This window comes from Anguilla anguilla, chromosome 6, assembly GCF_013347855.1.
Source record: "Anguilla anguilla isolate fAngAng1 chromosome 6, fAngAng1.pri, whole genome shotgun sequence".
NCBI lineage: Eukaryota > Metazoa > Chordata > Actinopteri > Anguilliformes > Anguillidae > Anguilla > Anguilla anguilla.
In genome coordinates, this window is record NC_049206.1 from 40,999,840 (window position 1) to 41,022,224 (window position 22,385).

The 22,385-nt window shown below is 44.9% G+C and overlaps 1 protein-coding gene across 3 annotated transcripts; it reads left to right on the forward strand.

Annotated features, from left to right (window-relative positions):
• Positions 1-4,786: 4,786 nt before the first annotated feature.
• On the forward strand, positions 4,787-21,473 carry LOC118229931 (hypoxia-inducible factor 1-alpha-like). Of its 3 annotated transcripts, XM_035422478.1 has the most exons (16): positions 4,787-5,158; positions 10,066-10,105; positions 10,821-11,014; positions 11,228-11,388; positions 11,529-11,613; positions 12,127-12,239; positions 15,080-15,288; positions 15,626-15,732; positions 16,134-16,281; positions 16,417-16,718; positions 16,992-17,212; positions 17,610-17,732; positions 18,270-18,505; positions 19,180-19,261; positions 19,946-20,066; positions 20,237-21,473. In XM_035422478.1, exons 3-16 carry the CDS (start codon positions 10,966-10,968, stop codon positions 20,371-20,373), a joined length of 2,094 nt encoding a protein of 697 aa, XP_035278369.1. In that variant the 5' UTR covers positions 4,787-5,158; positions 10,066-10,105; positions 10,821-10,965; the 3' UTR covers positions 20,374-21,473. The 3 variants fall into 3 exon arrangements, with proteins under 3 accessions (XP_035278369.1, XP_035278367.1, XP_035278368.1); XM_035422476.1 differs by lacking the exon at positions 10,066-10,105; XM_035422477.1 differs by lacking the exon at positions 10,066-10,105 and having other exon boundaries at positions 10,824-11,014.
• The last annotated feature ends 912 nt before the right edge of the window (positions 21,474-22,385 follow it).

Sequence of the window (22,385 nt, forward strand, 5' to 3'; positions counted from 1 at the left end):
TTTTCACTGTTTTCCTCTGGCTTCGTCTGAGTGACCTGTTTTCACCGCCCCAAAACGTCTGAGAGGGAAGGAAGGACCTAGGGGGAAGTGGTCTGTGGCTACGGCACACAGCCTGTCGACAGCAAAAAAACTGATTTCACTGCACTGGTGTGATGCTCCGATCCGGTCTGAGTGAACTCCCCCCCTTCTGCCCATGCCCTCTGTGCGAGTGTTATTCTCAACCATGTAAATGAGGCATTGCAAGTGATTCACAAAATAAGACCACTGTGCTTCGTGACCTCTGACCTTTTGGCCAGGCATGCTAATTATAGGTTTTGCAAACGGTCAAACTAACTAGACACCAATGACAGGTGAAAGTAGGTTATCTTGTTGATTAAACAAACCCATTCACCAGGCACCATGAGTCAAACTCCTCTGATGAAATGTTTTTTAAATAAAATGTAAAACTTCCTTCACACCACAAACACATTGGAAATGGTTTCAACTGATTGCAGTTCTTAAATTCTATGACCATTATCGGCACTTTCTTATGTGTTATACACAACTTTACCACTAAGTGTGTTGTGCTCAACGCCTAAATACAAATACAAGCTTGTTTAAAAATGGGAACCTTTAGATTTTGGCCTCTCATGCTCTGTAAATGGCCATAATACATGTATGAGTGTGTATTTATGTACATGCGGGCCAACAATATAACATAAATCTTGTGTCTGAATGCAGTATTTTCCAAAATTAGAAATAAACACATACAAATATTGGGTTATGTAAGTGCATCCTTCCTGTATTGAACCACAAGAGTGAGCAGAAAAGTTTGTAAGTATCTGACATATTTATTAAAATTACATTTCCAAGCCTGTGTATTCTTTAGACAAAACACAATGTCATTTGATGTTACCTCTGAACGTATACTCTATATTCTTCTTGTGAAAAGTAAAGCTGATAAGAAAGTACGAGAAGAACAACGATTTTAGCAGATTATAAATGGATTAACTTCATTTTTCATATACTAGTGATTCACTTTTAGGTTTTCTAGGTTTAATATTACAAGCAGACTTTGTGCGGAAATCGATGGAAATACCTTGCAAAAAACCCTATTTTCATTTGGAATCTGCATGTTCATGTGCCCTCATACTAACTTCTCTAGAAAAACTCCTGGATACATATACCTTCATTCAAATTTGCTCTTTATATTCAATAAGCTATAAAAGCAAGCAATTGTCATTGTTTGTTCATGGGTTTTCCTCCTTCTCCCCAGTTCAGAATGCCAAATTGTATTTATCAGTTCTCATTACCGCAACCTCTGCTATTGATTTTGGAGAGCGCGGACAAGTATGTGTGCTTCCGAATCATGTGATGTCAGCTGCTGCTTCTTATCTCACCATAGCTCACAAGTCAGGATCTCGCAGACTCAGGGATGGGGGAAGGCGTCTTGTGATTAGCTTAACCCACGGTGCCCAAACCACCATCGGATATTGCTGGTGCCAAATGTAGCTGATGAGATAAAATAAATGGAACCAAGATGGACTTCCTGTATTGGTGCGGCACAGGAAACCTGCTGCAGTGTTCTAAGCCTCCTCACTTCTGCCCCATGCCCTCAGTGTGAGTGTAATTCCCAACCATACGAATCGCAAGTGATTAACAAAATATGTAGACTGTGCTTCATTTCCTCTCACCTTTTACCAGGCATGCTAATTCTAGATTCATGACCAAACTAACTAGACACCAATGGCAGGTGAAATAATCTTGTCGATGAAATGAATCCATTCATCTGGCACTGTTCAACACTGCCTTCACGCCGAAGCCACTCTGAAACTGGTTTGAACTGATTGCAGTGAACCATCCCACACCGAATAATAAAAGGAAAGGGACAATTTAACACCAGAGAGTTACATGCTTTTCTATCTATGGATAATCAAATTGATAAGTACAAAGCCAAAGTCAGTTTCATTTAAAAGTTAAATCTGGCTTCCAAGACTTCATGAATTATGGATTAAAAAGTCCAAACAGTTAAATGGGTGTTTCCTTAAACCAGAGGCAACGAGGGCTGTATCTGTTTCTGTATTCATGCCAACTTCTGGGCTTAATTACTTTATTAACCCTAACATTCATGTCATCTGGCATTTTAGCTACATTTCTTGATAAATACATTAGTGATTGCTGAAGGCTCTTCTTGTGTCCCTATATGAAATGTTTTACCATTATGTAATGTACTAAACCATTCAACCTATTAATCTTTATACTAGATGTTGGATCCGTGCAGCAGAGAGTTGCACAATTCTCTATATGGATCTCCTGTGTGCTTGGGGGCAGTGTCATGCTGACACAGGAAAGGGCCTTGCCCAAACCAATGGGGAAGCACAGAATGGTCTAGTATGTGATTGTATGCTGTAGCATTAAGATTTGCCTTTACTGGAATTAAGGGGCCTAGGCCAAACCATGAAAAACAGCCCCAGACCAAGGGGTGTCCAGATACTTTTGGTCATATATCGGCATGTCTTGTCTCCATGGCCCATTGGTGACCCTTCTCCCCACTGCATTTAGGCTACCCTTGCCTAATGGCCAGTATAGGCCGCCTATGGCCCACAAAGTCCCCAGAAAATGGTTCTGCAGTGCCATCTCATAGTCATGTTCACCTGCTTTCCTGATTAACTCCAAGTCAAGCCAAAGCTCACTTGCAGATGTGCCTGCTTTACATCTCATCATAATTTTCAACACCATTCTGTTATTCTGTACAAATAATTGTCCTTAACGCAATTTTGGTCATTGGAGAATTTATCTTAGTATATTTGCACAAACAGACAAATCTATTTTCACATATACAATTTATTTGATACTAGTTTAAATCATACTTTCATTATCATACACTGTTTTCAGTGTGTGTGTTCTCATTTCAAGAATTTTTTGTGCATTTATTAATTTGTTTATTAATTTTTTAATGGATTTATTTCTATTGGTGCTCTGCAAAATAGCTGTGTGATGTAGGCTAATGAAGTTAAATATGTTTACATTATGCTGAGCTAGTAAAAGAGCATTCAGTCAACAACATTGAATGTTTAAATGAAACAATGCAATTTGTCATACTATAATCTAAACGATTAGAAAAAATACACAATGCAGCAATTGTGGAAACTTCGACATGGTTATTTCAAGGGGCTTAGTTTCCAGAAACTAAAAAATAGAGTTTGGCACTTTTCAGGGTTTCCAGCAGAAATAACCACAATGATCACAGACTCTCAGCTCTTAAGAACATTAATTTCTGTACCTTCTGACCTCATATATACTCACAAAATCCAGATACAATTTAACACCCCCACACACAGGCCAGGCCCTAGGATCTTTGCGGCCCTAAGGAAATCTGTTTGAGCGGGGAGTGCTGTTGGATTCTGTCGAGCGGGGAGGGGGAGGGGGGGGCTGTTCAATCCTGTCGAGGGGGGGGGTGGGGGGGGCATGCTGTTACATTACATTACAGGCATTTAGCAGATGCTCTTATCCAGAGCGACGTACAACAAGTGCATCAGTTCAAGGTGCAGAGGTGCAGAAAAAACACACTAGAGTGAAGTAAAGATCGTAGTGCAAGAAGTGACCACATAGATCAGGACTCCAACCCTGTAGGGTAACCTGTTCAGCAAACAAACAAACAATCCTGCCAAGTACAAAACTAGCACTGAAATCACATTTGCCTAATCAGAATCAGACAAAAACAATCCTGCCAAATATAAACTAACGTGATCGCATTAGTCTAACTAGGTACATTGAGCTAAACTAGAGGCTAGGGAGGGGAGAGGTGCAGCCTGAAGGTAGTCAGATTCTCTGCTGTTCTGACCGCCACGGGAAGGTCATTCCACCAGCGAGGGGCCAGGACAGACAGCAGACGCGAACGGGAAGTACAGACACAAAGAGGGGGAGGTGCCAAGCGTCCAGAGCTGGCAGAACGGAGAGGTATGGCTGGTGTGTAGGGTCTGATGTATCCTGGTGCTGACCCCTTAGCTGCCTGGTATGCAAGCACCAAACATGCAAGCCATAACAGGCAGCCCATGGAGGTCAGTGAGCAGAGGGGTGACATGGGAATGTCTGGGGAGGTTATAGACGCTGCAGCATTCTGGATGAGCTACTGGTCAAGATTGGTCGAGTACTCGCAGCAGTTTTTTGTGTCTATTACAATTCATTACAATTAATTTTCTAAATGTGCAAGTTCTTAAGTTACATTTCCCAGCCATGGATGGGCATGAAACTCTCCCGGCTGAATCATCACCTCAAGAAATTAGTAACTTAGAAAATTGTGGTTCATTGAAAAAAGGCAATTGTGTGCGTACTACTTTTAGATGACACATGAACTATCAGTCCAAAAAAGCATTGCTTTAGGAATAATCCAATCACAGAGCTCAATTTTTGTAAGTACGCCATTTTGTCAAGGAAAAGTTACGTAGACCCATATTATACACTCTAAGCGTAGACCAGACAACGAGGATGCTACGAACTCTTCGCTATCACCATAGAAACAGCCTCTCAGACTCTTGGGCACTGTAGTATATACAATATGGAAAAAATTATTTCTCCTGAACGAAGATGGAACATTCGTAACCGAATGCCATAATATCAATCTATCATAAGGCTTCATAATCCAGTAGACTCTCAGGATTTTTTGTCGAGTAATACTGTGGTTATTTCTTAGATTAAAATCACAAATTTAACTGAGAATCTGCATGAAAAAACTCTTCTGGATACTTTAGCCCCGCCCATGTTTCCGCTCATGTGCCAGCACAGCATCACGCAAAGGCCATTTGAGTTCATTGGAGTGGGGTGTGTGCGCGTCCCCATTGCCTAGGAGGCATGTGACTTCTCGCTCACAGACTGATCGAGAACGAGCAAACTACGTTCAACGTGTGTGATGATTAGTTACTCAGAAATAGCGGCAGTGCTGAAACTCTTTGTAGCACACCAGCGACGGTCGAGGCAAAGGCACATGTTTTGACCTTCAACATACGGGAGGATTTACCTCTTGAGAGCAAAACAAATACATAATCTAGCATAACTGATTTTTTTGGGGAGTTACTTGCGGACCAGCTATCAAAACCTTTACATACAAGATCTTGGAATACCAGCAACTCGATACGTTGTGTCCCATGATGGATACAGGAGTTGTTACTGAAAAGAAAAGGTAAGAGCATTTTGCTAGCCATCTTGGAAGAAATTGTATTTATGTGTGCTGTGTTGGTGATCAATATATTATATAGAAAATGTATCATGCTTGAAATACTGTTATTGCTTGTTAGCTGGCTTGCTTTGTTGATGCTAGCTAGTTTTTAAAAGCAACACCGCCATTTTGTTCTTGAAGCTTGCTTTGCTGTCTTCGTTGCTAACTATGTATCAGGCCGTTGCAACGTTAAACATGTTTGGCTACGTAGCTAATGATACGCTTGGATATTTGTTTCTGTGGACAAAACGTGCCGACGATTCGACTTGATGGTCGTAAGTTAGTAGTATTCGTCAAACAATATGGCTAAGGTAGCTAGGTAGTCGCTAATGCTAAGGTTAGCGTCGGGAAGACTTGACACGTTATTGTAAGCATTTTGCTACCTAACATTAGCCAGCTAATCACATGCACCAGTGCATTATCACACTATTGTTATTTAAAATCTGGTATAATATTAGTTTAGAGTTTCATAGGCTACCTGCAATAATTGATATGTTATGTTATGTTAAAGAAATTGGCGGACACTCAATGCATCAATGTGTAGTTCTGGCCAGCGTTAGTCTTAATCTTATTTGCTAATTTCCTCTCTTTGTTATTTATTTATTTATTTATTTTTGCTGGTCCATCTTAGCTGACATTATAGATTGTGGGTACCACTGTTAGTTTAACTTAGGCAGCTATCGTGAATTTATCCATCTCGTACTGCTGAATAGGCTACTTTGGTGTCAGTGTGCTTCGTTAGATGGCGCGGCACTTTATTCATGGTTCTAATTTGCCAATATGAGTGACGTTACATTAAGGGCTGTGAGTTTTTCCAGGTTTATTTTTCCCATTCCTCAATCGCTAAGCATAGTACTTTCTGAGGCTGTTTGTTACGTTCACATGGACCTCTTCGTAATTCAGGCGTGTCAAACTTGGACTTGGATGGCTGCAGTGTTTTTTTATATTTTATTTTATTTTATTTCACCTTTATTTCACCAGGCAAGTCATTAAGAACAAATTCTTATGTACAATGGCGGCCTGACAAGCGACGAAAGCCATTTAAGGGAAGCGGAGGTGGGCTAGAAGATAAAAAGCATGTTAAAAGCACAAAATACATCAATAATAACAAACTAAACGTAGACACATGAAAACACAGGCAAGCAAACAACAGTCAACAAACGAGATATGAGGTATGGGGGGGGGGGGGGGGGGGGGCTTTGAGAACAAGGTGTGTTGGCTTTTTAGCCAATTTATTACTTAAATATGTCACTCATGCTGCAAGGCACCAAAACCAGCAGACACTGCAGCCTCCAGGACTGGAGTTTGACACCCCTGGTGTAATTGGTCCCTTACCTTTGACTGCTTACTACTGTGTGCATGACAATGACATCTGCAAGGCAGGTTAAAGGATTTTGATTGACCAAGCCAGTTTCTGTGTCTGATGAAGGATATATGATATATTTGCAGCAGTTTCTGATGACCTTGTGAATTTACAATGGCTGGTATTGGAGCATTCAAGGGCTTGTGGTCTAAAGCAAGAAAATACACCAATAATGGTCTTCTCCACCATATATGTATTTCCTTTCTTTTTATCTCTTGCTTTTTAATTATATCTGAAGTAGTAGTAAACAACTAAACCGTAGAAGCTGCATTAAATGCTTCCGTAAAAAAAAAAAAAAAAACATGATCACTGTTATTGATTGGCCCAGTCAGTTTCTGTGTCCGATGCGTGGTATTTGAGATATTTACCGTGGTTCCTGATGAACTTGTGGCTTTACAATGGAAGGTATTGGAGCATTCAGGGGTTTGTGGTCTAAAGCAAGAAAATACAGCATATGCATTACACTAGGGCTGGGCAGTATACCACAACAATAATTAGCAAATGCAGTAATGACCTTTGCCACCATATTGTGTATAACCTTTCTTTTCATCTCTTGCTTTTTAATTATTCCTGAAGTAGTAGTAAACAACCAAACTAAAGAGGCTGCATGAAATGCTTCTGGAAAGAAAACGTAACCATTGTTATTGATTGGCCCGTCAATTTCTGTGTCCGATGAAAGATATGAGATATTTACAGGTTCCCGATGACCTTGTGCCTTTACAATGGAAGGTATTACAGCATTCAGGGCTTTGTGGTCTAAAGCAAGAAAATACACCAGGTGACTCCAGAGCAGCGTATGCATTACACTAGGCCTGGGCGGTATACCACAACAACAATTAGCGAGTGCAACAACAGTCTTTGCCACCATATTGTGTATTACCTTTCTTTTCATCTCTTGCTTTTTAATTATAGCTGAAGTAGTTGTAAACAACCAAAATAAAGATGCTGCGTGAATGCTTCCGCATAAAAAAACATAACCACTGTTATCAATTGGGTGTTGAAAAGACATCCAGTCTGCAGTGAGGTCGTACAGCTTCCATGTGATCACGTGATGCGTTTTTGTCAATAATGTGGAAGTTGCGGGGCCTTGTTGCTGATTGGCTCGATTATGGTCCCTCAGTAAATAAGTGGTAACGTTTTTTTCAGGAAGTGTTTCAAGCAGCCTCTGGAGCATGGTTGCTTACTGTCATGTGTAGTTAAAGAGAAAAAGAGTAAAAGGAAGGCAGTACACCACATGGTGGGGACTACCATTATTGCATTTGATAATGATCATCGCGGCATATCTTCTACGTTATGTCTCCAGAGGTTGTATGTGTGTGTATTACCTCATTATAAGGCTGTTTTGTGTGTGCTTTGTGCACATTCAATGTAAACCATTTCTGTCTGTGTATCCCACAGACCCCACTCAATATTTTGGATCTATTGAAAACAATATTGTGTGCAGGAAAAAATGTTTGTTTTCATGCCATTAAGCCAATATGCAACAATTTATTTTCATTTGGCAGTTATTCATTAGTTTTGTATGTTATATTTGATTTGACTTGTTTTGCACACAGGTTTAAAAAAAGAAAGAAAAGTGGAACTATATTTAGCACTAGCATAGGTTTGTTTTGAATGTTTTGAGCCTGCTCCTAAAAGAGGTTATACACAAGTCGTACCCATCTGATTACAGTATAAATATAGGCTGTTTGCATTAAGTATGGTTCTGAAATGAAAATCAGTCTGGTAGGCTGTTTCCGAGAAAGCATTAAAATCAAGGTACATATCTATCGTATATTGCCAAAATACTTTAAAATTTCAAGGTATTTATTTAGCCGTGTTGCCCAGCCCTGCCTCATTATTATTCATTATTATTATTTTTATTTATTTTTTTTACTTTTTTTTTCTTTCAGTGATCATTATAAGCAAGAAAAAATGTAACTGGGGGATGCTATGCAAGTTTACGTGTAATGATTAAGTCTATCACCATTCGTTTACATATAATTCCAGCTTATAAGGGTTTTTCAAAGCAAGCAACATTAGTTAGCATTCACACCTGGAGTAGTTTTTCAAAAAGGTTTGTAGGACGTTCTCCGCGATTTGTTTATTCTAGTTCTACCAGTGACAATTGTCTTATATACCACTCCTATTATAGATGGGCTATAGTTTTCCCAGATGTTATTTTTGAATTTGACTTGTGATTTCAAAAAATCTTTCAGGATTATATTAATGATAATAATAATAATAATACTATTACATTTTTGAGCCTAGTCAGACTGTTTCTGGCATGTTTGCTCTCTGGGTTCTTTTATTTCATCATCTCTCTTCCTGCGAAAAACTTGACGTCAATTGCGCTTCCTCCCATGGTGTGTGTGGTTAAACAACGGCACAGCTGCTTGTTTTTTTTGTATTTTTTTTTTTTTTTTATTGCTATATTGAGCAATACCCATTAAATATTGCTCAACTTCGGGAACACCCAGCGCTAGTTGGTAGGAAATGAAAACAAGGTGTGTTCATACAACTGCTTCTTTCAGAGAGATTTTGTTTTCTGTTTGTTTTAACAATGAGGTGGGCTACCTGTAAACTTGACACATAGGCCTACTTGAGGACCACCCACTCTGCCATGGGTTTGTTGCCTGTTTCTGCTTGAAGCACATGTAACGCTTTGCTCATTATCATAAATTAACAACTGATGTTGATGCCGATAAACGGTTTCCACAGAAACCACTCCTTTGATGTTCTCCAGCGGGTGGCTTGCATGCATGCATGCATAGACTGCTTCAATTGTACCTCATGAAGCTTGCATAAAATATGAAGTAGCTGTATTATTGATTTCACTCATATTCCTGTCTGAAATAAAGTGAATTGCTTTGCATTTATTGGATAATTAAGTAGTTTCTTAAACTTCTTGTGGGGGAAATCAGGGTTCAGTTAGGCTTAAATGCCTGATATCAGCGGCTATGCATTCTAATGCAAAAGTTAGCAAAACGTGTGTCCATGCTCTGCGCACTAAGCCTTTGAAGGTACATTGTGGCACACCAGCTTGCAGAGCGTACAACAGGCAGCCACTGGTTTCCATTCAGTTTCATATGCTGTGAAAATCAACTTGCAGAGACCTGAAAGTTGCTTTAGAATAATCCATCATGAAAATGGTGTCCAAATTATTGTTTGTCAAAGTTACATTGTAACTTAAAGTTACATAATCGGTGCATTATAACAAATTTTTAAGTGTAGAATTAGGCTATATGAAAACTTGCATGATTTCCTCCTAGGGACATCCAAGACTTTAACTGCAGATGAAACTATCAGCTACAAGCTATATTAACGCAAACGTACACTTTCAGAGCACCTGACCCTTTAATTTTGCTTTGATGTAAGAAAACAAATGTGGAGAACAGGCATATACTCAGGTGGCAGGTACATATTTCACGCTTGGATATATATGCATGTTGCCTGTCGGGAACCGGTGTGGTATTTTAATGACAGTGTGTCTCTGAAATGCAGTTATGGGTTTTTGTGTTATATTCAGCAGCACAAAGGCAGATCGTTCCAATGCAGTAGAAGCAGAGGTGAGATAAAATGCTGCCTTTTACATTCTGGGTTGCGCACACAAAGCTTATAATGCTCCTTATGGAAGTATCATAGCTGCATGCGAGTCCCCATCTGAAAGCTTGGGTCACTCCCTCATCAGCGGTCGATTACAAGCAAAGATCAGTTCTAGTTTTTTTTCTGTTTGGAGCCCAACAGCGTTCCCCTTGAGCGGCTCCAAGGGAAAGGGTTGGCGATTCCCCCTTCTTTTGTGCCTGGAATTGTCAGGATGGGGTTTGTCCAGCCGCTTGAATAGCCCTGGGCCTCCTGCGACATTTCCCCACCAGCACAAGTAGGGATATGTACCCCGGAGCCGGGACTCATTTAACCTGGGGATAAGAATGGTAGTAGAGTCTTGGGAGTCAAAAGTCCTCTGATTTATGAGGGGCTGTTGTTCTGCAAACACAAAAAAAAACGTGTTACTGATCCAGCTGGGCCTGGGACACAGCTGCCATATCGCAGGGTTTCATCTGTGACAGGAGCCTGCGGGTTAAATGGCATTTAACCTTGTCAGAAGCAGCGGGAGTCCCCTCTCCTCCCCCGCGCTCGTATTACGTTAAAGCGCCCTTCACACCGCCCTGCAGACCAGTCCTATCCGCTTTGATCCCGTACGTCACAGGAAATTGAACTGAACTAACCCCCCCCCCCCCCCCCCCCCGTCGCCCTTCCTGACCTCTCGCACTTTCCTCTCCCCAGCAGGGTGAGCTCGGAGCGCAGGAAGGAGAAGTCCCGGGACGCGGCGCGATGCCGCAGGGGCAAGGAGTCGGAGGTGTTCTACGAGCTGGCGAACGAGCTGCCCCTCCCTCACAACGTCGTCTCCCACCTGGACAAGGCCTCCATTATGAGACTCGCCATCAGCTTCCTGCGCATGAGGAAACTGCTCAACAGCAGTGAGTGGGGGGGGGGGCAGGAAGGGAGGGAGGGAGGCAGGCAGACAGGGAGGTGGAGAAAGGGAGGGTGACGGTTGTCTCTGAGGGCTTCCGATGAACTATAACTTTGTTTCACTATGTGTAGTCTGTGGGGAATGACACTGAAATGCGCCAAGTTCCTGTGGTTCATTCAAGAACGGTCTGTAAAGTCAGAGCCCCTCTCCCTCCTTCCAGATAAAGAGTCCTCGTTGGAGTCGGGGTCTGAGTCGGACCTGGACAGCCAGCTGAACGGTTTCTACCTGAAGGCGCTGGAAGGCTTCCTCATGGTGCTGTCTGAGGACGGAGACATGGTCTACCTGTCTGAGAACGTCAACAAGTGCATGGGTCTCTCGCAGGTACCCGCTAGCCCGCCGCTAATCACTCTCTGCAAATGCTTTAATGGAGCAGAGTCCTGGAGGAGCACAGTTTATGACCTGGCAGTTTATGACGTGGCACTAAGTGGTCTGTCTTGGCCCCTCATTTCCCTTTTGTACAGCTTGACCTGACCGGGCACAGTGTCTTCGACTTCACGCACCCCTGCGACCACGAGGAGATTCGTGACATGCTCATACACAGAACAGGTGAGATGCATGTCTGCACCTCTGACTTCCACCTTGGAGGCACGTCTCCACAGCTGACTTCCATCTTAGGCAGCAGTACACTTGACCTCCTGAGGTGCATCTGTATGCCAAACATTCACCATGGAGGCGCATCTATACACCTGACCTCCACCTTAGAGCCATCCCTGCACACCTGACCTCCTCCTTAGAGCCATCCCTGCACACCTGACCTGCACCTTAGAGCCATCCCTGCACACCTGACCTCCATCTTAGAGCCATCCCTGCACACATGACCTCCACCTTAGTCATCCCTGCACACCTGACCTCCATCTTAGAGCCATCCCTGCACACGTGACCTCCTCCTTAGAGCCATCTCTGCACACCTGACCTCCACCTTAGTCATCCCTGCACACCTGACCTCCACCTTAGAGCCATCCCTGCACACCTGACCTCCATTTTAGAGCCATCCCTGCACACGTGACCTCCTGCTTAGAGCCATATTTTCACACCTGACTCAGCTGTCCTGTGTCCCAGGCCCCTCAAAGAAAGGCAAGGAGCCAAACACAGAGCGCAGCTTCTTCCTGCGCATGAAGTGCACGCTCACCAGCAGAGGGCGCACTGTCAACGTCAAGTCTTCCACATGGAAGGTAAGCCGTCCGCTGCTTCCTTGCCCCCCACTAGCACTGATCCAGGGACAGTTACCCCCACCCCCTTACCTTTTGGTGAGCAATGGTTTAAACTGAACCTGGATCGATGCAGTCCGACTCGCTTTTTAACTGCCCTGTTCTGTACACTTCCCAGTCCCTGAAGCTCTCACAAAAGCCAGTAGATCAGAGAGTGTTGGATTACAGTAATCTCTGTGCCAAAAACAGAATGTCTCCATTGTGCCAGGGGCCGCTATTTCTGATAATCCGGATATATTCCCATAGTGTGTTTGTTCATGGTACCTTTCTCTCTGCTTCTGCAGAAGGTTCTTTGTTGTATTTTGTTCATGATTTTTTAATGACATTTGTAACAGAAGCGGGATGAAATGGCAGGATTAGCAGAATGAAAAAGGTACAAATAATGATTCAGTGTCCTGATCAGAACAAATTTTTGCCACGCAGATTAATGATATTAAGAAACCATTGAAGCGATTTCTCTTTTAATTTCAGCAAGCTAGCAAGAGCACGACATCTCGTTTTTGACTTTTCATTCAAATTAAGCCCTTTCTCTTTGAATCTCGAAATGCTACCGACGGCTGTGTAAATATTATGATCAATAAGCAACACAAATGTCAGACACCGAAAGACGATTGGCTCAGAGAAACAGGAGTGATTATTTTGTTGTGGTTCAAGTCTGGGCCATTGCACGTTGTAATCTTAAAAACTCACCTAGTGTGCCAGGTTTTTAATCGGTCTTGATTCGAGGGGAAGAAAAAAACCAGCAGTACTACTGGCCTCGAGGGCCAGATTTGAGCTTCCCTGTATGGGAGGACTGTGAAAGCATACATGACCCCTGTAGAATTATGATTTGGTGCTGCCAATGTATTTAGTCAGGTTGTTTGTGCTGCTTTCCATTTTGAATTGCTGAAGCTGCAGTGTGAGTAAATGGACAGAAGGAAGCCAATGTCGATGGGTTTTTCCAGGCATTAAAATGGGTCTTTGGTGCTCCCCATCATTGGGCTAGCACTTCCGACCTGACGTAGGTTCATCCCACACTGTGTAAGGCCCACGGGAACATGCATAGAGTGGAATTTCCTCCCCAACGTCCTGGAGGTTTCAGATTGCGGTTAGTAGAATAACATGAAAGAAATGGGGCAAATTGCTCAGGACAGTTTAGGGACAGCCACAGTGCCCTCACCTGGTGTCACTGGGTAACTTGTCTCTCTACCTTCATAAGGAGTGAGATTTACTCAAGCACACTTTTTGCTAGTAAATAATTCCAGATTTGGGTTGAACACATTACTACACTATGCAATCTTGATACACTGTGGAAAGACATTGAGCTTTGGCAGTTGGTTCATGTAAGAGATTGTGCAGTTATTTCATGTTTTTCAGAGTTTTCATGACAAACACAAGAACAGATATTCATATTTGGTATGGTTTTTATGGTCTCTGCGCTAGTGATGCTCTGGTTTAGGTTTGATAACCAGCAAACCTATAGAAAATCTATTTTTAATAACTTTGGAGTAAACTGTATTTTTGTGACACTCCTCCTAGTAAATCCATCTGTCTGACCCTCAGGAAGGAACCAAATTCCAATCTTCCCCCTCCAAGTAAATTTATGATTTTATGAGCCTTTTCTGGCGACATCAACCAGCCTGCGCTGGGTTCTTGTAGGAGAGGAACAGGGCCCTCTGGGAAGCTGCAATCAGACTTCCCACACAAGACTCTTTCTGTGTGTAGACTGCTGTCAGGTATGCTCATCTTTATCTTTGATACTTTGTACTTTTATTGTTTGAGTACTTTCTAAATTCTGTAACTACAATTGACTATTTTAAGTGTATAACCTACCTGACATTAAATTGTTAATGACTTGATTTGTGTGGTCTTGGTCAATGTTTCGTTCTTGTAACAGCCCTCTAAGTCGGTTTCCCCCAATTATGACTAGGGAACTGCCCGTTGGACTTGTTTGATCGCCAGGTTTTCAGTTAAGGCGGGACCGTCAGCAGAACCAAGTTGATCCTGGGATGACCAATATTGGCCCTTTCGGAGTCCCTGAACCCTAATTAGGTTATACTCCTCGTCTGCAAACAGCTAGTTAAATTGTCGTTACGGGCGCATCCGCGGTGCGTACCGGGTGAAACTGCGTTGACCCTCGGTGTAGAACTTCAGACGAACTGAGTTCCATTCTAAATCAAGCCTAAATTCTAATTCGGAACATAACTTTTAATTTGGAGTCAGATAAAACGAGTAAGATCAGCGGGGATAGTAGAACATAGATACAGTATTCACAGACTGCTTAAAAAATAACCTTTTTCCAACAGCAACAGAGGAAGACATTCCGCATAAACCTTCACTCCGAACTGTTTCCCTCCTTGGTGTAGTTCTGAGAGCCTACAACTGCATGCATTGAACCTTCTCCCATTTTCCCTTTTTTCCACTTTCCTGCTTTGGCACACACCAGAGATCTCTCTTATGCAGGATAAACCCTGAATATGGAACAAGAGCCTGCATTCACCCATTGGCCTTTTTGGAACTGGGGTTGGCGCTGCCAGTCAGTTTTCCCGTACTGAGCACATTTGCTGAGCCTAGTCTTTCAGTGGAGCTCTCTCAATCTGGCTCGTCCTGTGTTTTTGTTTGAAATGACGGGAACAGTTAGGTGTTTCTGTGGAACCGCCCCAGAGAAACGCCCTTTCAGGTCCTGGGCCAATCAGAGTTCCAACTAGAGCAAATTTGTGAATGTCGGGTCTATTGCGGTAACCCGGAATTTTTGCCCGCCCCTGTATTTGCCACGGTTTCCCCAGTAACCCCCCCCCCCCCCCCTTTCCTGTTCCCACACACAGGTGCTCCACTGCTTGGGGCACATCCGCATGTACGACGAGGGCGGGGACAGCGGAGAGAGCGGGTGTGGCCACAAGGAGCCGCCCGTCCCGTACCTGGTTCTGATCTGCGAGCCCATCCCGCACCCCTCCAACATCGAGGTCCCGCTGGACAGCAAGACCTTCCTGAGCCGCCACACCATGGACATGAAGTTCTCCTACTGCGACGAGAGGTGAGGGGCAGCAGCGGGTGCAAATGTTCAAATAGGTTCTGATGGTTTTTTTAGTGAACGCTGCATAAGTATCACAGACAAGAAATTGGTTTGATTCTGTATGCATGCGGGCATGCGTGTGTACGCAAGTCTACAATGGCCAGCAGCTATCGCAGTTGGTACAAGGCGCCACCTAGTGGCTGTTCCACAATATTCTTAAACAGCGGGTTGTTTTGTCAGCGGGTCTCGAAGGATACCTCTGTGGTAGTTTCATTACTCGCAGAACCCTTTGTTGGGTGATGTCAGAGCAGTTGCGATATGTCACCCCTTGAGGATAAGAGCCCCTCCCTCTTTGCAGGATCACGGAGCTGCTCGGCTACGAGCCGGAGGAGCTGCTGAACCGCTCCGTGTACGAGTATTACCACGCCCTGGACTCGGACCACCTCACCAAGACGCACCACGACCGTAAGCGCAGCCGCTCCGAACGTTTCCACCGCGGGGTGACTCGCTCGCTGCACTCCCGTACTTCCGTGACGCTGATGGGGGATAGAATTAAGGGTTTTTTTTGCAGAAAGCACAACTTCCAAATATCAGCATTTCACATTAAGTTCAATGTGAATTGCTTTATGCAATGGTGGATGTTCTAGCATTATCAACAAGTCTTGATATTAAGGAGCTGTATAGTGAATGGATGTTGAAAAGGGGCTTCTAGCCGTAATAACTTTCTGAGGAGTGTAATTCTAACCCCTGCGTGAGCGTGGACGAACTGGCTTTTGGCTCGGATTTTTCCAAAAAAATCCCATCAGGACTGGGTTTTGACGTTGTTGAACGTGCAGCATCTTTCTCTCTCTCTGCCTCCTCTCCAGTGTTTGCGAAGGGCCAGGTCACCACAGGGCAGTATCGCCTGCTGGCTAAGAAGGGAGGCTTTGTGTGGGTGGAGACCCAGGCCACCGTCATCTACAACAGCAAGAACTCCCAGCCCCAGTGCGTCGTGTGCGTCAACTACGTGCTCAGGTAGGGGCTGCCGCCACTCGGCCGGGAAAACGCCTGCTTCTGTGTCCTTCTGAAGCGGATTGCCGCGGCCCAGCTACACCTCAGCTGCTGATAGCGGAACTCTCTTTCTCCTCCCTCCCTCTTTCCGTCTCGTAGCGGCGTGGTGGAGAGTGACCTCGTGCTCTCCCTGAGGCAGACCGAGACCGAGACCAAGGCTGAGACCGAGACCAAGGCTGAGACCGAGGCAGAGGCTGAGACCGAGGCGGAGGCAGAGACCGATCTGGAGTCGGTCGAGGCTCTCAGCCCCGAATTCGACATGCTGAAGCTGTTCACCACGCAGGCGGAGGCCGAGAGGGAGGAGAGCCTGTACGAGAAGTTCAAGGCGCAGCCAGAGGCCCTGACCCTGCTTGCGCCCGCCGCCGGGGACACCATAATCTCTCTGGACTTCACCTGCCCAGGTTAGCCCCGCCCTCTCCAAAAAACATATTCCATATTCAGCTCCATTGTTAGGTAAAAGGTACCCTCATCCAGGGAATAAACGCACAAGTAACTTAACCGAGGAACACCATTGATGAAAGTTCTTCACATGATTCAAATGTGGCAGGCATGGTTTACTTGCTGTGTTATCTAAACTTCTGTGAGTAAACTGCATGAGTGTAAGCAGTGAAATTCGCCCCGCCCGTACCGCTCCGTCTCAACGGGCTCCGCTCCCTCCCTCTCCCCCCCGACAGACTCGGATGACCAGGTGCTGAAGGAGGTGCCCCTCTACAACGATGTCATGCTGCCTGCCTCCAGCACCAAGCAAGCCCCCGGAGCTCCCCCGCGCCCGCTGAGCGGCGGCCTGGACGCCAAGGCCAGCTCTGGCTCCCAGGGGTTCGCCCTCTCCACGGCCCGCCCCCTGGACAGCCCCGGCCCCTCCTCCACGCCCTGCTCCAGCCTGGGATCGCCCCAGGTCAGTCCCAACCCCCCGCCCCGCTTCTCCAGTTTAGAAGGGTCAGTTAGGGACGTACCTGAAGATGCGATGACTCATACTCTGGCATAGAAGGTAGCTGAAGGCTTACCTGCTTTAGCCTATAAAGTGGGGCTAATTAGGAAAAAGTAGAGAGTGATTCACATTATTGTTCCCTCATCACAGAGGGGTCATTGGTAGTATTACCTTACACTACTAATTAAATGGTAAGCACAGATCTCTTTGTGTTGAGTGTTTATGCACAACTGTCTACACAATGCAATGCTGAGAGTTTCAGTATTCAGATATTTGTTAAGAGGAGTAAAATATTCGAGTATCAAAAGAACTGAAGCAAATCTAGCTTTAGTGGTGACTGAAAGTGCTTTCCCCCCATCTCCAGCCTGACGGTTCGATGGACTACTGCTTCCGTGTCGACTCCGATCTCTGTGACGAGTTTAAACTGGACCTGGTGGAGAAGGTGTTTGCCATGGACACTGAAGCCAAGACCCAGTTTTCCTCAGAGGTATTCCAGACACCACGTCACCATGAAAACAACCCTTTTGCGGTTTAGAATAAACCCAGACAGTTCAAATTCTGCAGAATAAACATAGGATTGCATCATGGTTCGGGCTCAAGGTTTCTGGGTGGTTTCACTGAAAGTTTCTGGATGGCTTTGCAGAATGTTTCGGGATAACTTTTCAGAACGTTTCTAGATGACTTTGCAGAAGGTTTATAGATGGCTTCATAGGTTTGTGGATGGCTTTGCAGAAGGTTTGTAGCTTCTTGAATAACAAATGGGGCCAGCATTAGGTCTTGGGAACTGGTTGGCCTAAGGGAAGTAGTGATGCAGATGGACTTAGAAGAAGTAGGTTGCAGGTTCAAATCCTGGTGGAGGCACTTCGATCAGGGTACTTGCTGGAAATGGATTCAGTAGATATCAATATAATATAACAATGCATAATAAACGCGTTGTGGTGGTCACAGGGTAACAGTAAGCGTGTAGTGTGTCAGTTTAGCGTCTGACATCAGTTAACGGTCCTTCACTTGGTGCGTTCCTCAGGACGTGGGGGAAATGGACCTGGAGATGCTGGCCCCCTACATCTCCATGGACGACGACTTCCAGCTGCGCTCGCTGTCCCCGGACGAGCCCCTGCCCTGCGGCTCGCAAATGGTGGCCCCCGCCGCGACCAAGCTGGAGGCCCGCGCCCCCTCTCCCCTGCACCTCCTGCACAGCGTGTGCAGCTCCCCCGTCATCCCCATCCCTTTGGAACCGCCCGACAAACCGCTAACCAAGACGTAAGTCCTGCCTGCCCCCCCCCCCCCCCCCCCCCCCCCCACTTTCATAGATCCCTCCGACTATCCACTGCACCGCTGGGGCCCTGGGTCGGGTTCTGAGGTCCCCTGGCACTGCCGCCTTTGTTCTGACCATTTACTGTGTACTTAGATTCTGATTCAGGATCAGTTACTGAGAGCACAAAGGCCCGACAGGGAGCTCTTTCATTGTTTACCTACGTAACGGCACATAGATTGCACAAGACCATGTTTCTTTGAGCCAAAGGCCACTTATGCAACATAACAATGAACGAGACATTTTTATTCGCTGGGAGTTGGAAGTACACAGTAAAGTGAGCGTCTGCATGTCCAACAGGCAAACATGCCCACGTGCGCCAAAGATAAAGTACATGAACAATGACCTCTGGCTCACTGGGATGGAAGTCTCTTTTTATAGTGCCAAGCTTGGACCGGCCAAAAGCTTAGCACTGTTGAAGTGCCAAAGGTTTTTGTTTTTTCTTTTCCCTCTTTGTTGGGTACACACGGGTGCACATGAGGACATGTACGACTTGCCAAAAAAATCACATGCGTATGGTTTTGGGAAGTCGAAACAGGCCTGTTCAGGGTTTTTGTTTTGGGGGATAGGGAGGGCTAAATATGTGGTTGGGTTAACGCTCTTTTCCCCCCCTGCGCTGTAGGGCTCTCGCCCCCCCGGCCACACAGGCCCCCAAACGCAAGAGGAAGCTGTCGGACGCGGTGCTGCCCAAGGCCCTCGGACTGGTGAGGCTCCGTCACCGTCTGCAGTTTTACGCACACTGTTCCTCTCACATACCAAACTCTGTTCCTGGAGATCTACCGTCCTGTAGGTTTTCACTCCAGCCCTAACAAAGCACACCTCATTCAACAGCTGGAGAGCTCATTGAGCTGCTGATTAGTAGAATTTGGTGTGCCAAATTAGGGTTGATGTGAAAACATGGAGGATGGTAGATCTCCTGGAACTGGGTTGGGCAGCCTTCAGTTAGGCCCTGAAGGGGTTGGACTCAAGCTGCACATTGGATGGCCAGTCCAGTTCTGTTGCCGATTACTTTGAATTGAATGCTCCAGCGTAGAATGGAATTGTACGGTTTTGGCTGAATATTATAGGAATGCAGAATATGAAGGTATATTCAAAAATATTCTGTTAAACAAAACAACCAAAGCAATGAGGCATGTTTTTTTCTGTCCCTCAAACCAGCTAGCTAATAGTAGCCTTGAATAAATAAAAAAACAACAGTTTTAAAAGCCAACATGGCAATAAAACATGTCAACAAACTTGTTCCATGTACTTTGATTATTATTTAAATATATTTATTGTTATATAAAATTCACTGACAAGGTATAGTTCGTTAGTCCCTGTCTAAGTGAATTGGATATGAATAGCGGTAAGTCGACTAATTGGGTTTGGTGGTCCATTTGTTTTCCCAGGGTGCTTTGCTCCAGGAGGTGACCGATCCTGCAGCAGAGGCAGGGAAGAAGCTGAAGGTGCTGGAGACCAGCACATCAGAGGTGCTCCCTACGCACAAGACCTTCCTGCTGCTGCCCTCTGGTGGGTGTTTACGAGAAGTTAAAATGTGAAAATGAGGCAGAGGCGCTTGTTCAGTAGTGTGACTTTTATACAGCCTTAGTAACTGGTGCACTGCGTCATCGCTTTCTAGGTAATGAAACATCACACCTCTCACCACCCCCCCCCCCCCTTTTTTCCCCATCCCCAAACAGATGTGGCGAACAGGCTGTTCGGCTGCGGCCTCCCGCAGCTGACGCGGTACGACTGCGAGGTGAACGCCCCCGTCGCGGGCCGCCAGCACCTGCTGCAGGGGGAGGAGCTCCTGCGGGCGCTGGACCAAGTCATCTGAGCGCCGCACCTGACGCCGCGGCGGCCCCCCCCCACCCCCAGTCCCCTCTATTTATATTTTCTATATCCAGTTCTTCTACAATCCAGCTACGGTCTCGCACCTTAACTTCATGTGTCCATGAGTATTTCCTATTGAGCAGCTCTCACCAAAATGCACGAGGTTAGTGGCGCGCGGGACCCTTCGTGTCCCCTGGACGCCGGGGCTTCTGTTCATCCTGTAAGTCGCACAACGATACTTTCTCACGGATTACCAGCAGACCACGCAGTACACAAGAGCAGTTTTTTTTAAACGACTTTTATCGAGATCAATTTGTTGTTGTTGTTGGTTTTTTTGCTTTTTTTTCTCTCTTATCCTTCTCCGTTACAGTGTAAAATGCATCATGGCTTGAAAGTGTAGGGGCCACTGTGCTTCCAAGTGGCTGGGTTATTGAGTGAAGAGCAAGTGGTTTTGGTGTGAACGCCAGCACCTGACCTTTGTGAAGTTCGCTCGACGCGTTTCAAATGCTTCTCAGTTCTAAAGTGTGCGCACGTGTGTACGTGCGTTTGTGTGTGCACGCAAGGATCACAGTCACATGTACAACATCAGAATCAAGATGTAGAAATGCAAAGGAAAGTCGTCAAATGTTAAAAAAGGAAACGTGTTTGAAATGGTTAATTTCTGTCTATTGGGTCTTGTTATTGAAAATAGTGGCAGATTTCTAGATTAATTGCAAAATAGTTTTATATTTTTACCAGTTGCTTTTTTTTCCCCCCGCCAGCTCAACTTCTTAGGGTTGTTAATCACGCTTGGCTGTGTCAGGACAGTTAAAATGTTATGCTTGTTTAGCGTTTTGGATTGATCATGCTGAGCAATTTTCCATTTTGCGTCTGAGAATTTTGTGACTGCACCGAACAAGTGACATGGTGCTTCTCTCACGCTTCTTTTCTGTGCCGTTCATTTATCGATGCGGACTTTCGTTACTTTTCCCGTAGTGAAGTCATTTTTCTAATACAGCTGTGTCATCTCTTGCAAGCTTACCTTCAGTCATCTCTCTACAGTCTGTTCATCGAACACTAAGTGTATCGTTTCATTACACAAATAAAATACAAATGTGGACCAGGCCAAGTGTGTGAAGTGTTTTCTTTCTGTTCGCATCTTACTAGCTGACTGTTTGGGTCCCCTGCACTCAGTGTAACCATATGTAACCCTATTCTTTTCACAGTAATAACCCTATTTTTCATATACGTCTGCCAAATGCAGTATAATCAAGAATGGTTTTTCAGTATTAGCTCATTTGACGGTGACAGTGATAAATCCCTCGAACACGACCCAGAGCAAAAGTTCCCTCTGTTCCTTTAACTTAAAGGATGGACATCCCAGGTGTTTCCCTGCTAATTAGGGCCTTTAATGTGGCCCAGGGTCAGGGCATCGGTTCTTTGGCCTGTCGACCTACACAGATGTCACTCGTGAGAGACTGGGAAAAACCGGTCACACACACACACAGCAAAACTGAAGCCTGCTGATTTCTCTCCATTGACTCTGTTTTCTGCAAGACCGTGTCCTCCAGTACAGTGACATGGCAATTCAGAAAGATTGTTCAGTGCATATTTGTATGTAATGAGGTGACAATTCGTCTTTTTTTTTTTTCCAATAAAATGTGCCTGTGATAATAATGCCACCTCTGGAAACCCCTAAAATGTGACACTTTGTGAAACAGTTTACAGTAACCGACTGAAGTGTTCGCCACAGGAAAAAACTGTAGATCCATCGAACCCAGATTTTGACAAGCTGTTGGATCGTTTCAGACATCTTTGAGTCTTTGCGGACTGCTCAAACCTATTCAAATATTGCTGTAGTTTCGCCTAGCTTAACTCACTGGCTTCATATCGAATCATGTTAGCTAGCCGTTTATTACTACTACTAAATAATGATCACAGGTGCTGTGTAGCGCCCTAAGCTGGCTAGTATTGCATGCTCATTTTAAGTCGGTCTACTGACTAGTTGGGTTTTTGTTTATCAGGTATAGCTGGTGT

Excerpts from the sequence above, each read along its gene's own strand:
- LOC118229931 (XM_035422476.1), top strand. The coding sequence starts at position 5,124 with ATGATGGATACAGGAGTTGTTACTGAAAAGAAAAG. Across the intron at positions 17,213-17,609 it reads CCAGCCTGGGATCGCCCCAG|CCTGACGGTTCGATGGACTA; the intron begins GTCAGTCCCAAC and ends CCCCATCTCCAG. Across the intron at positions 20,067-20,236 it reads CTTCCTGCTGCTGCCCTCTG|ATGTGGCGAACAGGCTGTTC; the intron begins GTGGGTGTTTAC and ends ATCCCCAAACAG.